The sequence below is a fragment of the Colius striatus genome, chromosome 2, assembly GCF_028858725.1.
Source record: "Colius striatus isolate bColStr4 chromosome 2, bColStr4.1.hap1, whole genome shotgun sequence".
Lineage (NCBI taxonomy): Eukaryota > Metazoa > Chordata > Aves > Coliiformes > Coliidae > Colius > Colius striatus.
This window is the reverse complement of record NC_084760.1, coordinates 52,743,302-52,758,893: the sequence shown is the minus strand read 5'-3', so window position 1 is coordinate 52,758,893 and position 15,592 is coordinate 52,743,302. Positions and strand designations below refer to the sequence as shown.

The following is a 15,592-nucleotide window of genomic DNA, read 5'->3' as shown; positions in this document are numbered from 1 at the left end:
AGGTCCTTGTCTGGGGACAAGGCCTCTTCTGGGCATAAGTTTGATGAGCTGCTTTGTCATGGGTTCCTCCCCACAGTTACAGCTGTGGATATTGGGTCCCTTCCTTGGGACACGGCCTGCTCCGGCCTTAGTGATAAAGGGTCCCTCCTTCGGGACACGGCCTCTTCCAGCCATAGCTTTAAAGAAGAAAATCACCGTCCCTGGCTCGGGGTCTGTAGTGAAGTGGTTGGGTCCCCTACACGGGACAGGGCCCCCTCTGGCCATAGTCACTGTCCTTGGCTCAGGGCCTTTAATGAAGTGAATTGCTGCCCCTGGTCTGGGGCCAGCTTTAGCAAAATGAGTCTATGCCCTTGCTATGGTGGGGTCATTATCAAAATGAATCTCTACCGCTGATGCGGGGTCTTTAAAGAAATGAAAATAAATCTCAGCTTGACCAGTTCTCTCCACAGAATGCAGGGGAGTCTCTGCTCCAGCACACCTCCTCCTCTCTTTCATCACTGACCTTGGAGTCTGCATGGTTGTTTCTCTCACTGTTCCTACCACCACCTGCCAGAAGGAAAAAAAGAAGGGGCAGAGAAGAAGGAAGAAGATGGAGGAAAATGGAGGAAGAAACCTCCTCTTCTGGCTTCTTCTTAAAAAGTGATTGTGGAGGCATCTAATTGGCTCAGCCCCAGAAGTGGGTCTGGCTCAGAGCTGGGGAGAGTTGCGAGCAACTTCTTACAGAATCCATCTGTACAGCCCCTTACCAGAAAAAAGCTGTCATGTCAAACCATGACAATGAGGCATGTAGAATAGGAGTAGAGGCATTGGCTTCTAATATTTTATTAACCATATGCTGTCAATATAGCCATGAGCTCATCAGCTTTCCAATACTTGAAAAAAACTTCTCTACTTACTGAAAGTGAGTAAGGAGAATTAGCTCATAAAACATCCATGAAATGGAATTTTCTCTTAATATTACAAAGATACAGCCATAATGCTGCTCTTCTGATAAACCTTTTTAGTGTCATCTTAATGTCAAGGTGATAATGCCTTAAGTGAAGAGTTTTATTTGACCTTTATCTGATTTCATCTCCAAACTGAGAAAAGTACACAAAAGGTATTGTGGAAGATCCTGTCTGTCCTTTTGGACAATTTTAAGAATAAACGTAATGTCCTTTTTCATGTATAAGGAAAATGCCAATTTCTCTTTAAGGAGTGTCAGGGGAGTCTAGATGACAGACTGTGACACAGTCATCTGTAATCCCACTAATACTTGCCTTGCTAGAGGTGAGATTAAAGTTCAGAGTTACTGATGCATCTTTGAATGCAAAGTCTTTTCCAGTCAGACACTGAATTTTCAAGTGAAGATGGGGACTGAAGTGTAGAAGAATGACTATGTTTGACTAGCACAGAAAGTTAATGAAGAATGGATTGGATTATCTTTTTATCAAGCTGTCATTTGACTAAATACATATGCAATTTGTGTGTATGTTCTATTACTTTATACTTGGAATGACCAAAAACTACAACAGCAGTATTCCTTGAAAACCCTTTTCCTATGATGCAATTTGTTAAGTGTTGGATCATTCTCTTCAGATATACGTATAAATTCTTCAAGTGATCAGAAGGCATCTGCACTAAACTTAAAAAGATGTTAATGAAAAAAGAGAACTGTCAAAGCTGTTTCTATCCCAACTTTTCAATCCAGATCTATAGCTTTAAAAGAAATCCTCTTTTTTTAGAAAATCCCACCAAACCAGAAACAGGTTGTAAGGGTTTTATTACCGAGAATAAATTTCTGATCTATCTCTCTAAAGAACCGTAAAACACCACTAGTAAGTATTGAATAATGTTGAATAATTTTTGTAATCATCTTTCTCGAAGATATTATGTGTCTTGAGAAGTAAACTGAGCTGTTCTTCATGCACAGGTATATGTTGCAGCCAAACAACAGGAATCAATTTTAAAGTTAGCATAGCAGAAACTGTCTGCCTTTCACCAAATCTCTTTGCAGATCACAAGCTGTTGGGCCATTTACTTGTACATCAAACTTACTCTCAGTGAGACTGAGGTACAAAAGCCAGGTCAGGCATTGCTGATGGATAAGCCCTGGTGAGCTCACGACTCCCAGGAGCCTGCAGCACATCTTCAGGGAGGCAGCAGCTCAGCTGGCTGGGTCAGACTGAGCTGGGTGCTGCTTGAGCCATGCTAGATGGTGGCCAGGAGCTGGGCTCATACGGTCAGCACACTGGCAGCCCTGCCGCCTGTTTAGGCTCAGATAATCTTGAGGAAAGGCCTGCGTTTTTTGCAGTTTGGTAGAGGAAAGTCCTTTGCTGGTAATTAAAGCAGATGAATAGAAAAGGAAAAGCTCGAGCACATCAAACTCGCATAACCTGTTTGAATTTCTACTAACAAGTAACTCCCAAATTGCTGCAGCTAAGCTATGACTTAAAACTGCAGCAAAAAACTTCAGGGCTTGGCAAAGCAGGGGCTCTCATAGCTTGCTGTGACAGGAGTCAGACAAGGTATTCAAGAAGACTCAGGAATTCCTCAGCATCCATAATAATGAACATCTGCTCTTCTGCACAAACAAACAAGAAATACCTCACTCTATAAGAAACCAGAGATGTTCTCGTACCTTCAGCTTTGAGTCTGCTTTCAGGCACACAGTTGCAAGTTAAAAACATTTTTTCTCCCCTGTCCTTTAGCTCTGGAGCAAAAGTTGTATAGTCACCAGCACCTGCCTCTGCCCTGGTCTGATGCAGCAAGGGACAGCACACAGTGTCCCTCCTAATAGAGGGACAGACTTTGCAGGGGCTTCGCTGCCAATGATGGGCAGCTATACTAATCACTAATTTACACACATAGGCCTATCTGGTTATCACCCCTTCATCCGTAGCTGGAAACTTGGTGGCATGCTTGTGGTCTAAAGCCGTTGTTAGCCCTGAAAATTGAGCTGTGGCTGGGGGGAGGTGGCTGGGAAGCAGTTCCACAGAGTGGGGCTGAATGACGGGCGTGTTTCCTCTAGGCCAACAGTTCTAAAGCAAGCCACAGAATGACTCTGGAAAAAGTATTAGAAGGCAGTTTTACAGAAGTTACCTCTCTCTTGGCAATTTCCCTTGGTATATTTGAGCTGTGTACTTTTAGGCTGAAGTACAGATTGCAACACAGCAAGAATCAGAAGAATAAATAAGTTGTGGCACTGTATGAGTTTTCTGGTTTGTGATATTCCTACAATGTAAGTATGTGTGTAGAATATAGTTGCAAAGAACAGGTCTTTCGTGTTTGGATGTTGAGAAAATCTGAAACACTCTCCCAGAACAATGTTTTATTTCTTAGTCTTAGGCATGAAGCAGGCAACAGATGCTGGACAGAGAGGTTAGTAAATGAAATGCTTGCTGTGTTCTTCATACACTAAGTACTTAATTCATGTAATAATTTGTTTATTCCTTTAGATATCATGCATTAATAAAGTCCAGTAAAGCAAAATGATAGACTGAGGACTGACAGAAGGTGTTCACTACCGTTTTGTAATCATCCAATACGTATTACAGTTTTAACATTATTGTGGTATTACTATTACAACTGTTGTCACAAGCTGTACAAAATAATGTATGGTCCCTCCAGGGATAAACATTAGTAGAAATCAGGAGATCAACCATAACTGTACTTTTGATGCAGCCCACCACTGGAAGCAGAAACAACAAAATGCCATGGTGAAGTTCTGACCAAGTTCAGGAACCGATCTACAGTTTGTTAAATGTTACATCCTACTTCTGATATAGGATAAATGAAACTTCTAATATTTGCAGAGACAAACAAAAACAAATGGTGTATCAGACAACTATTAGAAGAAGAAACATCAAAGTCATGAATAGGCACTAACATAAACTGTTGCATGTTATGAACAGAGTATTTTTAAAATTATTTTGGATGCATGTAACCTCAAAAATAGAACTATAGTATTACAACGTTACTATCAAAACTACGTGCTCTTCAGGAAGGGGTAAAAAAAAAAGCCATCTTCCTTACCTGCTATTGCTTCAATACTGGGAATTGCAATAGTGCTGTAAGTGCTAATACATTTACAGGACCATGTGTGAACTAAGGTTTCCTCTGCATTTTCCAGGCCTGGCAATTTGTCCATGAAGAAAGAGCCCCACTGTTCAGACACAATGTAAGGAGCTTTCAGCTGATCTGCCTGAAAGAAAAAGAAAAAAAAAGAGAAATCTTTCTCCATCCAATCACAAGCATTAGTTTCTCTGATTTTCTAGGAAAATTGTATTTTATCTCAGGAGCAATATGACTTCAAAATGTTATAAAGAAAAATAATAACAATCCCATTTGCCTGCAAGCGCCTCTTTATACAGTTCATGGATTCCATAGGACATACAAAGTTGCCTTTAAATACCCTTCCCTTCCCTTAAAAAAGCCTTCTCTTTTCCCTGTTTTTCTGTCTTTGACAGCAGGAATGGCTTGCTGTTTTTCTCTGCTGGAGAAGTTGGATAGCTGTGGCACAGACAGTAACCCAGCCTAGACCTCCTCACCAGATGGAATAACTGCATCAGGCCACCTGTGTCCTGTTATCTGTTTCTGAGCTGAGGAATGAGTGAGAACAGAGATGCAGGGTCCATGGAGAACTATTCAATTGCCTAGAAAACTGTGAAAAAATTGGGGTTTTTTCATTTATATTTTCAGATAGCAACATGTAGACTCATTATGTTTTACAGAATGCATTAAAGCAGCATTGGGAAAATTGACTTTTTAGCAGTTCATCTTGGGACCTTTTATATATTGCCATAAGCAGCCAGAAAAAGCTCCAGGCCTTTACAAAAACATGAAAAAACGAAAAACAAAGCCATGATCTACACTATAGAAAATCTGTTAAAAGTTACTTGTGTAACCAGCAAAGCATAGAACGATATGCCAGCGTGTGCCTCCATATTCACGAACTTTGAACTTGGTACTTCATTTTCTGTTTAATATCATTCTTATTAGTTTGAGAATCTGCTGGAATAATTTGTGTTTAAGATAGAGGTCCATGGCTCTCAATAACAAGAAAGCTGTTGATGCAGCTGAGCAGACCACATCAGTAAACATAGAGCCATTCTTTTTGTGATTCTGTGGAACAGTTTTTTCTCACAGCATAGCTGGGGATGGGAAGGAAGTATTGTTTTGGACAGATAGAGATACTGTTTTCTGTCTTTTGATGTAAATAAGTTGGAAAAAACCCTCCCATTTATTTTCTTTCAAAACCAATAGTGAACTTAAGAGCTGGGGTCTTTTGTGTTGGTTTTTTTTAATGCCTTACACAAAGGGGCAGCACCGGGGGGGGAGGGGGGATGCGGGTGTTTCTGAAAATCTTTCTGATTTTCTCCATGCAAATCCCAGGACCTTACACCAGTTAAATGTAGATACTATGCCGAGTTAAAATCTATTTGCCAGCTGGGTGACACATGCAGAAGACTCTTAAGGCCATTCCAGCTGTTCAGGTGATTAATGCAAACAACACTGGGCCCATACAAGCATTTTAACAAACGACAGGGCCCAGGGCTTTGTTTACTGATGAGAGAAAAAGTCTGAGGCTGTTGCTTTTTGAAACGTATGATTGGTTCAATAGGCAACTAGAATGGCAATCTGGAGAACTGACTTTTTCATCCGTCTTACTCTTAGAGTAGGATTTTTTTCTTTGTTAAGGAGGAGGGAGTTACATTTTCGATTTACAGACAAAGCCCTTATTAAAATGCCTTTATTAAAATTTTATTAAAACCAAACCCAGTTAGCTACGAGAACTGCCTTCAAGTCATCTGGTAGAGAACTTCTGTCATTTTGCTACTGGCTTATCTCTCTCTAAATGGCAAGGAGATAAGCTGTTTGGTAGTGACGTTAAATCTTGATCTCAAATCTTAAAACAGTTCTCAAAACTTAGCCCACATCCTTTGGAAGCATCTGACATCACTCTCCTTGCCATCCCTAACTGCTGCCTACAAGATGTCCCTATCTCACCTGCAGTGTATGTAGCCTGCAATTACCATGAAGTCTATACATCTGTGAAATGAGACAAAAGTTCCCTGGTAATGTCATTGTTCCTCTCACACCTGGAGACACACGTTCCGTGGGGGGACCTAGGAGCTCTGGAAGGTGCATCAGCCATGCCACTCCTGTAGTCCTCAAACATGAAGTTTGTTCTCAAAACAGGACAGTAGGTCCTGGGAAGTGCTGAGCAGTTCCTCTTTCATATGCAAAACCCTTGAGTTTGTGATTTTGCTCTCAGGCATACTGGTCATACAGTAGCAAGTCAGATGTTGACTGTGTTAGTTGAGGATACAAAGCCTCAAAGATTAAGTCTGGACCTCAGATAAATACTGATGCTATAAGCTGGTACTGGTGTTCCCCAGGTCCTAGGGCTGTTCACTAAGTTAAACCACTTTCTATCACCTTTGCTTTATTAACTGCAGACAAATAGGGCTTGTGACACTGACTTGTCACCTTACAAATGACATATTTGAAACGGGAACAGGCAGGGAGCTGAGCTCTGAAGTTTTTCTGCAATATCATTCTAAAATTTCTAAATTCTAAACATCTTTTTAATTTGAAAGAAAAGATGTAAAGAAGACAGAAAATCAAGCTTAAAAACATTGTAAATGCAGTATATTAGTATTTTTAGATGGGGATTTGGCATCTATGCCATCATGTTTATACCAAACATGGGACATACTAGGATCATTTCACTGTATCCTGTATCTTGCATCCAATATAATGGATGGTACTTATGACTGTATGCTTTCATAGAATCATAGAATGATAAGGTTGGAAGGGACCTTTAGAGATCAAATCCAAACCCCCTGCAGAAGCAGGTCCACCTAGATCAGGCAGCCTGTTCCACTGCTCCGTCATCCTCTCAGTGAAATAGTTTTTTCTTATGTTTAAATGGAACTTTTTGTGTTCCAGCTTCATCCCATTACCCCTTGTCCTGTTGCTAGCTACAATAGAAAAAAGGGACGCCCCAACCTCCTGACACCCACCATTTAGATATTTGTAAATATTAATAAGATCCAGTAACACTACCACCAACTCTTAGTGACAGAAAAAAATGCTAAAAATAGAGTTTTGCCAGCAAAACAGCAAGTATTTGAGAGTATTTGAGTATTTTTGCCAGCACAGCTATGCTGGTCACAATCAGACGTCCCCATATAATGCAGCCATGCTGGGTATGCAAACCTGTTACTGTTTTGCATTGAACCTACCCCTAAGTCATGTGTAAATAGAAAACATTTCACCCATGATCTCTATAGATAAACTTCAACATGGATCACTATAAACAGACTTTCTTTAAAATAAAATGCATTTCAATTCAAGTTATTTAAGGATATAGCTTTAATTTGCCAGACTTCACTACAGACCAATGAGGTTGTTCCTGAAAATGCTGTTAGATTTGTGTTAAACAATTGTAGAATAAAGAGACAGAGACAAAAGCCACAGATTAATTAGTCCTTGTCTAAGGTCATGCTGAGTGAGTCAAGGAAATTCAGAGGGTTTAAGTGCCTTCCCCCATCAACTGCCCTCTAGGTGCAAAACTACTGTCCATATTTGCCAGTAACTTTCAGTAATTTCTGCTCTGTTCACTGCTATAGCCTGAACTTTTTGCACACTAACTCCTCTGTAATTGCTTCCCTCGAAATCTTGGGATGAATTCCAGCTTTTCTTCAAGTTCTCACTGATGGAATTGATCACACATTTAAAGAACAGAAGGCAAAAACAAAGCCTCCAGGCAAGCAAACAAACCCCCAAATCTGGGGGGAATCTTGTTTCAACACAGTGCTTGGTATTTTCTTTTCCCCTGCATGCTGCAATTCACTTAGGAGCTGAGTAATTGCATGAATAGTTTTTAGTTTGCTATTCTCTTGCTCATTTGGTTATGACTCATGTACTTGAAAGAACTGCAGATGTTACCATAATTTTGCAGTTCCCTGTATCTGGCTTATATCATGCATTTAATAGAAGAGAAAAGACAAAAACTGCTTATGAAATTGGAAATTACTAGCCTCCTACTTTTTGTGTAGGGAGGTTGTTTTCTTCCCCCGCCCTGTTAATGATGAAATACCAGTCAAACAACTGAAAACAATTTTTTGTAATTTCTTTCTGAAAGAATCAATTGCAATTAAAACTAATACTTTCCTTCTTTAATAATATTTGGTAAAGATTGATAGAAAGGAAGATTGCATCTTGTATTAAATATTCAGACTGTCTCCACAGACACAGCATGGTATGGAAAATCTGCAGTAGTACTGTATTTTTTGTTTTTATTGATAGTGAATGAGAAGGCTGATAAATAAGACTAAATCTATTTTGTTAGTGCCTAATGTTCCTAACCTACCTGACTTTGTACAATCCTTAGAGTTGGCTTTTCTCCCGTCTTAACCAAAGGGTTAATGGGAGAAGCTGATTAGGAGAATGAAAATAAAACTTTCACAGGCTTGTAAAAGGAGTCCCTTTGAACTAGTCCTGTTAAGTTAGTGATGTCCAGTCAACTGCAGAGATATGGATGTGACCTGTTGTTCAAACTCCAGTGAGCAGCGTGGTAACGAAATAACACCACTGACCTGCCACAGCCCCCCTGGTTCAGGTTCCTTTGATCAGCGCAATTCATTTCTCCCTTGCTTGCTGGCTGTCACTGGTAGCGGATGTAAACTGAACAGGGGTTGTGTGTAGCACGGGTGGTGTCTCCCTGAGATACTGCAGTCTTTTATCAGGAATACTACAGTGTTAGTGAAATGTCAAGCACTTGTCTAAAAGTCTCTATTTTCTGCTTGATAACTGCAGTGATAGAGAAGATGGATCTTGTGAGCAGCTGACCAGAGGTATTGCAAAAAGAGAAAACCAAATCATCACCAAAGGCTTAGAAACACATCACTCAGTAACACTTTCTTTGTACTTCCAGGAAAAGAAACACGTCCTGGCTGTCTGTTTAAACATGTGTGCTTCAAAAGCATATCTAGAACATGTTTACAAGACCATGCCTGAATAAAAAACCACACACCTTACAGAGATCTACGTTCCATGCAGCAATGCAGCAGAATCTCCAGAGAATTAACACATTTATGGAGGAGAGTGAGTTATTTTTATAGCATTAGTTAATTAAATCAAATTAACTTATGTAGCGCTACTTCTCCCTCTTCCTGTTTTCCACTTATTAAGGAGAAACACATTTTTCTTGCTAGGAGATTTGAATTTTTTTATTGTAGTTTTTTGTTTTCTACAATCCAGGAAAAAGCTTAAAAATTAATAATTACATTTCTTTGTTTCAGTGACTGAAATGTCCTTGTCTGGCTTTAGTTTAGAAATCAAGATATTGGGGGAAAATATTATATATCTCTATTAAAAAAAGTAGAGAAACAGATGTCACATCAACATTGCTTTAGTACCACTGAAGATATCATTTTCTCCATATAAAATGGGGATTTTAATAAAGCTTCTTAATCAGATCAAAAACATCTATAGTAAAAAAGCATTCCACAAAAATCTTTTTATCAGTAAGCTAACTTTTTAATCACAGAGAGTATTTAAAAAGGAAAAAAAAAAAAGTGAAGTGCTTTTCAAAGCAAAAGAATATACATATCTCTGCAATTAGAAGAAAATGACCTTTTTATTTAGAAACATCAGAAATGAAACACTCTAAACACAGAGTGAAGCTGCACTGTAGTTCTGACATAAGATGCACTGGAGGTACAATATTCCTGTCTCAGTCACCCTAGTACTGTTCTCTATCTGCTTTGTTCTTTGGCAGTGGAGAAGAGGATAAACCACAATAACTTTTCACTTTCTACTGGGGGAAATAAAGAGTGGCAGTAGTGTTAAGGCCCTGCTTCCCAGCTGTGATGAACCTGAAAATCACATTATTTATCTGAGGGAACTATCAGTAGTCTGCAATTGGATCAGACTTGGAAACAGTCCCTCTTATCATGAGCACAGCCATCACCAAAATAAACAACATATGAGGGAAGTGGCAAATTAAAAGCTATTTGTATATAAGAAAAGCACAAACAAACTGTATTTCATGGAATCAGAACGAGAGCTTTAAATCAACCTAATAAAAATTCCTCCATGTTTCCATCTGTCCACGACATGCAGGGAAATGTCATGAACTTGGTGCTGAACTTGAAGTGGCCATGAAATTTCTCCCTGTAGGATAGACAGCAGGTTCTTATTACTGAAAACTTGTTACTCACTATGATTTTGTTAAGGTGAAAGGCATAAAGATCTTGTTCTGAGATTTGTGATCTAGCTCCAGGCAGAGGCTGTCACCCATGCATGCTGAGCTGCACCCTCACAGTGCACACAGGAGGATATGTCTGTGAGGAATGCTGACGCTGCCAGCAGCCTGGTTAAGATAAGCAGGCTCATTCTCAGTGCAGGTGGCATGAGGCTTTTTGGTAACTTACTTTCTTTGATTCCAGGAAACATCTGCAAGGAACCCTTACCTCATATTTTCCTTTTTTCTCCGAGGGCTCAGATTCAGCCTCTGCAGGCACCGTAACTTTGTCCCCTAGAAGCTCCTCTAAGATGAAGACGGTTTCCCAGTTGCTATAGTGACGAGCTGGGAAAATATCTGAGTGCATGCTGTCACCAAAATAAACAACCTACGAGGGAAGCAGCAAATTAAAAATTCTTTGTATATAAAGAAAGCACAAGGAAACTGTATTTCACAGAGAGAGAAAAAGAGCTTTAAAACAACCTCATAAAAATTCCTCCATGTTCACAGTTGGTCATGACACACAGAGATCTTATTATGTCACAGTTTGGGGGTTTATCTTCAACTAACTCCTTCAGGAAAAGGCTGGCCCTGCACACCCTCCTTGCTGTCACCCTCCAGGGGCATTGAACCAGGATTCCCAACTGGGACTGGCACAGGAGACACCACTGAGATTTCTGACTGGTGGAAATAGCCTGCCAGGAAAAGCAGTGGAAAAGACTAACAAGAAAGTACACTAAATAGCAGGAATGAATTTTGGACAACTTTGGAAACAAGGGAAAACTCAGAGCATCTCTTGGTGACTCAGAACTCCTCAGTGCCCAGGGGGTAATTTATCCACTAGGGAAAATGTGGTCCTACTGTCTTCAGTGACATTTTCACCCATCCAGATCTGTAATTGAAACAACAAGATCCATGTTTTCACTGATACTACCTTTTAACCAGTTTGACCTGTTTCCTCAGGGAGATTGTAATCAGGAAATAAACAACCTGATTCTCCTCAAGGCTGCTGAAATGCATGACCATGCACATAGAATAAGGCATCTAGAAAGTTTACACATTCTGCCATTAAGAAGACTAATATGTTCCTTCCAGTTCTGGACTGCAGTCTGTTAGACAACAGTAAGCATAACTCAAACAACATCTGGTGGCTAATCATATAAATAACTTTAATGAAAGCTTGCCTAGTGAATTTTAGACTGAAACAGGATATTTTCCAAAAGATTTACTCTCACTTATACCTTGGGATCCAGCTTGCCAGTCATCTTCTTCAGTAGTTCATAAAGCTGGAGAGCGTTACCTTGGGAATACCAGCCGGGTTTGTCCAGTGATAGCAGAGCCTCCTGCTCCTCATCATTCTCTGCAATGATCAAGAAAAATCACCTGTTAGTCAGAGCAGCCCATGCTCCTGTATTTGTGAGATGTGTTAGAAGCTGCCTGTACCCAGCTTGGAGATCATGGTCTATTTTGACATTAAACCAGCTCCAATATCTGGCTCATGTCCTGCTACTGACTGCAGGTTCAGTCAAGGTGTTTAGTAGCTGTGAGCAGGCAGACATTTCTAAGAGAAGAATCCAAGCCTTTTCTGCAAGGGCTACGGAAGAGCTGAGGATTCAAAGTCATGGGCTTTCCTTCCCAAACACTGCAGTAGTGAAAGCTGGAAGCCACACAGACCAGAGTGATGAAAGAATTTCTACAGATCTGAGGAAAACCCCTAAGACGGACTATAAGAGTCAACCATGTACCTTTCACCACTTACAAATTACTTACTGCTTTTAAATACTGACATAAATACAACAAAACAGACTGAGGTAGCTCTTATGGGCATCCGCTAGTCCTAGATCAACACAAACAACAGGCAGTTTCAGATATCATCCAGCTTTGAAGAAATGATGAGCACACAATATTGCTGCTGGTGGTATAATGACCTAGATGAGGGTATTGAGTGCACTCTCTTTAAATTTGCTGATGACACCAAGCTGGGTGGGAGCGTAGACTTGCTTAAGGGCAGGAAGGCTCTTCAGAGGGACCTGAACAGGCTGGAGTGATGGGCCGAGGCCAATCACATGAAGTTCAACAAGGCCAAATTCTGGGTCCTGCTCTTGGGCCACAACAACCCCAGGCAACACTACAGGCTTGGGGCAGAGTGGTTGGAAATCTGTCTGGTGGAAAAGGACCTGGGGAGTGTTGGTTGACAGCCACCTGAACATGAGCCAGCAGTGTGCCCAGGGGGCCAAGAAGGCTAATGGCATCCTGGCCATTATAGAAATAGTGTGATCAGCAGGGGCAAGAAAGTGATTGTCTACCAATACTTCAGCACTGGTGAGGCTGCACCTCAAATACTGTGTCCAGTTCTGGGCCCCTCACTACAGGGAGGACACTGAGGTGCTGGAGCGTGTCTAGAGATGGGCAATGAAGTTGGTGAAGGGTGTGGAGCACAAGTCTTATGAGGAGTGGCTTGAGGTAGCTGGGGATGTTTAGCCTGGAGAAGAGGAGGCTGAGAGGAGACATGATCACTCTCTACAACTATCTGAAAGGGAAGTTGTAGTGAGGTGGGGGTCCATCTCTTCTCTCTAGTAATGAATGACAGGATATGAGGAAATATGCCCAAGTTGCACTAGGAGAGGTTTAGATTAGACATTAGGAAACACTTTTTCACTAAGAGGGTTATTAAGCATTAGAACAGGCTTCCGAGGGGGGTAGTGGAGTCCCCATCCCTAGAGACATTCAAAAGATGCATAGATGAGGTGCTGAGAGACATGGTTTAGTTTAGCAACAGGCTGGCAGTATGAGGTTAGTGGTTGGACTCGAGGATCTTAAAAGTCTTTTCCAATCATAATTATTCTACGATTCTATAATCCACATTGGCATACATCCACACTGGCAACAGTTACTGAAACAGAAATTCAGTAGAAGCTGAAACTTCCCATTCATCACCCATTTGCGCCATAGGCTCCATTTCTAGTTGGTCCCAAAGCAGCTGGATCTGACCTGGTGTCCAGGTAACCTGATCGCTCATTCAGATCCATTAGCTATTGTCAAATGACTCCTTTTAGCTTCTTGCTGAAGCCAAAATACTAGCCTTAGTGAACTGATAAACTAGAATTTTATCAGAAGTATTAATATTAATGTCTTCTGTCTACTGAAGTGGTTAAACAAAAAGGCAATTTTGTTATTCACAGTCAAATATGTCTTATTTTTTATGCTAGAGACAGAGAGTTTAGAAGTCAATACAGTACTTGCTATGACTTTGGTAGCATCAGGATTTCAGTTTTGCTCCTGTCTTACAGAATTTTTCAAAGTACTTGAAGTGTGTGGGGAAGAAGATTAAGACAGAGTAAACTTCATTTGGTTAGAAACTGCTGAAAACTGGAATGCAAATTTTGGAGAACAGTGAAATGACAAGACAGTTTAATGTTTATGAGCACTGAAGATGTACATTGATCCTTGAAAGAAATTTTAAAAAGCAGCCAAAAGAAGGAAATAGGTATGTGGAGAGAGGCAGTACAGTAAATAATTCTTTAGTATTATGACTCTAATAAGCACAGGATTTCTTCTCAGACAAAACAATTCTATATTAAGAGTGTTAAAAAAAACATGGAAATTCAAAGTTGACACTAACAATTCATGCAGAATTAGTGTGGAAATGTCTTTTCCTTTGTTGTTCTTCAGAAACCTAACAAAAATAATAAGTAAGATAGTATAAAAAAACCCTTCATTTCCTGACTTTTAAAATACTTTTGATCAAACAACTTTTGATCAAACAGAAGTTGTCAAACTTCAACAAATTTGTTTTATTTTTCCCTACGTATTTAGACATATTTGTAAGGCTGGTTGAAGAAGCAGACACAATCTTCAAATAATATGGACACAGAAAAAGAAACTTACAAAAACAACTCTTTTGAGATGATATAAAAAGTTTCATAATTTTGTGAAGGTGTGTTTAACCATCATGGTCTCTCCATTCAGTCATTCAGGAAAATACTAGCGAAAAATAGAGCTATTATGAGAGGAGATTTTTTCAGATTAACATTGCATTTGCAAACAGAAGCTCTATGTATTACACCAGCACCAGAAGGCTCCAGCAAAGAGCAAGATCCTGCTTTTCTACCTCTATGGAAAGGCATAAGGGGCAGTCCTGACCGAAAAAATGCACTCTAATTACAAGATAGATCTCTCACTCTGTGAGATCTGTTACTGTCACCCCTAGCAATGAGATCCATCTCACTTAACTCCATGCATCCGGAACATAGGCTTCCAATTTACAGTTGCAATTTGAACTAGTTGGTCAGGATCCCTTGGGCAAAACAGAGTGTAAGAAATTTTTAGAGGTGCCAGCTCTGGAGAAGGAAAAGACTTCATTAATTTAGGAACTTTGCTTTTAGGCACTGAAACAATGGGAAATTTTGAAGCCTGGTTTCGTCCTCTTAAGCTCAGAGGCAGCAAACAGCATGCAAATGTCTAATTCACTATGGGAGCACTTTGAATTTGGAAGGAGCCGCAGAAACTTGAGGAGTTAGGAAAGATCCTTTATAATATTTGATTTGTAGGGTCATAGGGAGTAATGACTCTGCACTGGCAAACCTTTCCTTGAACCACCTCATATGGCTGCTTGTGCTCATACATCTAGGGGTGATTGTCAATTTTATTTCTGTAATCTGAAGTGGGAGAAAAATAATGGTGTTTCAGTTGCAGTAAGTCATTAACAAGAATTGTTTCTAATCCTCTTACACTTTCTCTGTGGCAAAATATAGTCAAGAAAATTATTCTTCAGCACTGGCTCTTAAGGCCTCTTGTAGCAGTTCTGTCATGTAAAAATTGATACATAACAACTTAAAACCCCATTAACGACACCATTGGCTGTGGCCTTGCATTGAATCCTTCAGACAGCAGCTAAATTATAGTTCTGAACTAACCTGCAAATTTCCTGCAAAAAATGCTACACAAATGCAAATATGGTAGTTTCTAATATGTTTTAGATATTCCAAGCCTAACACTGTCTACACTCAGACAAAAGGAAAACTACTGCTCATCTTCCTTCCCCTTTGCTGTTATTGATTTGTAAAAGTTCACTCAAAGGTCAGAAATGCTATAAATATTCCTTCAGCAGGAAAACAACACATAATGCTAAGGAGATGCTAATGCTTCAGGACTTATAAGCTGGGAGGAAAAGGAGATATCCTGACAATTTCAAACAGACTGGATAACCAAAAAGAATTTCTTAGATGATTTATGTAGAGCAACTTGCTTCCTTCAGAGTCTAATATATCACTGCAACCTGTATTTCTGACTGTAGACTGAAAACATGCCACAACAAGAAATGCAAAGGTGGCAAGTAAGTAAAATTAAAATAATGAA

At 40.0% G+C, this 15,592-nt stretch overlaps 1 protein-coding gene across 1 annotated transcript in view; it reads right to left on the bottom strand.

Annotated features, from left to right (window-relative positions):
• NT5DC1 (5'-nucleotidase domain containing 1) overlaps window positions 1-15,592 on the bottom strand; it is a 139,916-nt gene that overhangs the window by 9,974 nt on the left and 114,350 nt on the right. Inside the window, exons 9-11 of the mRNA XM_061990125.1 lie at window positions 11,476-11,594; window positions 10,464-10,622; window positions 4,015-4,183 (exon numbers count right to left, since the gene is read on the bottom strand). Of these exons, the coding sequence (XP_061846109.1) occupies window positions 4,015-4,183; window positions 10,464-10,622; window positions 11,476-11,594 (447 nt within the window). The remainder of the gene's footprint in view (window positions 1-4,014; window positions 4,184-10,463; window positions 10,623-11,475; window positions 11,595-15,592) is intronic.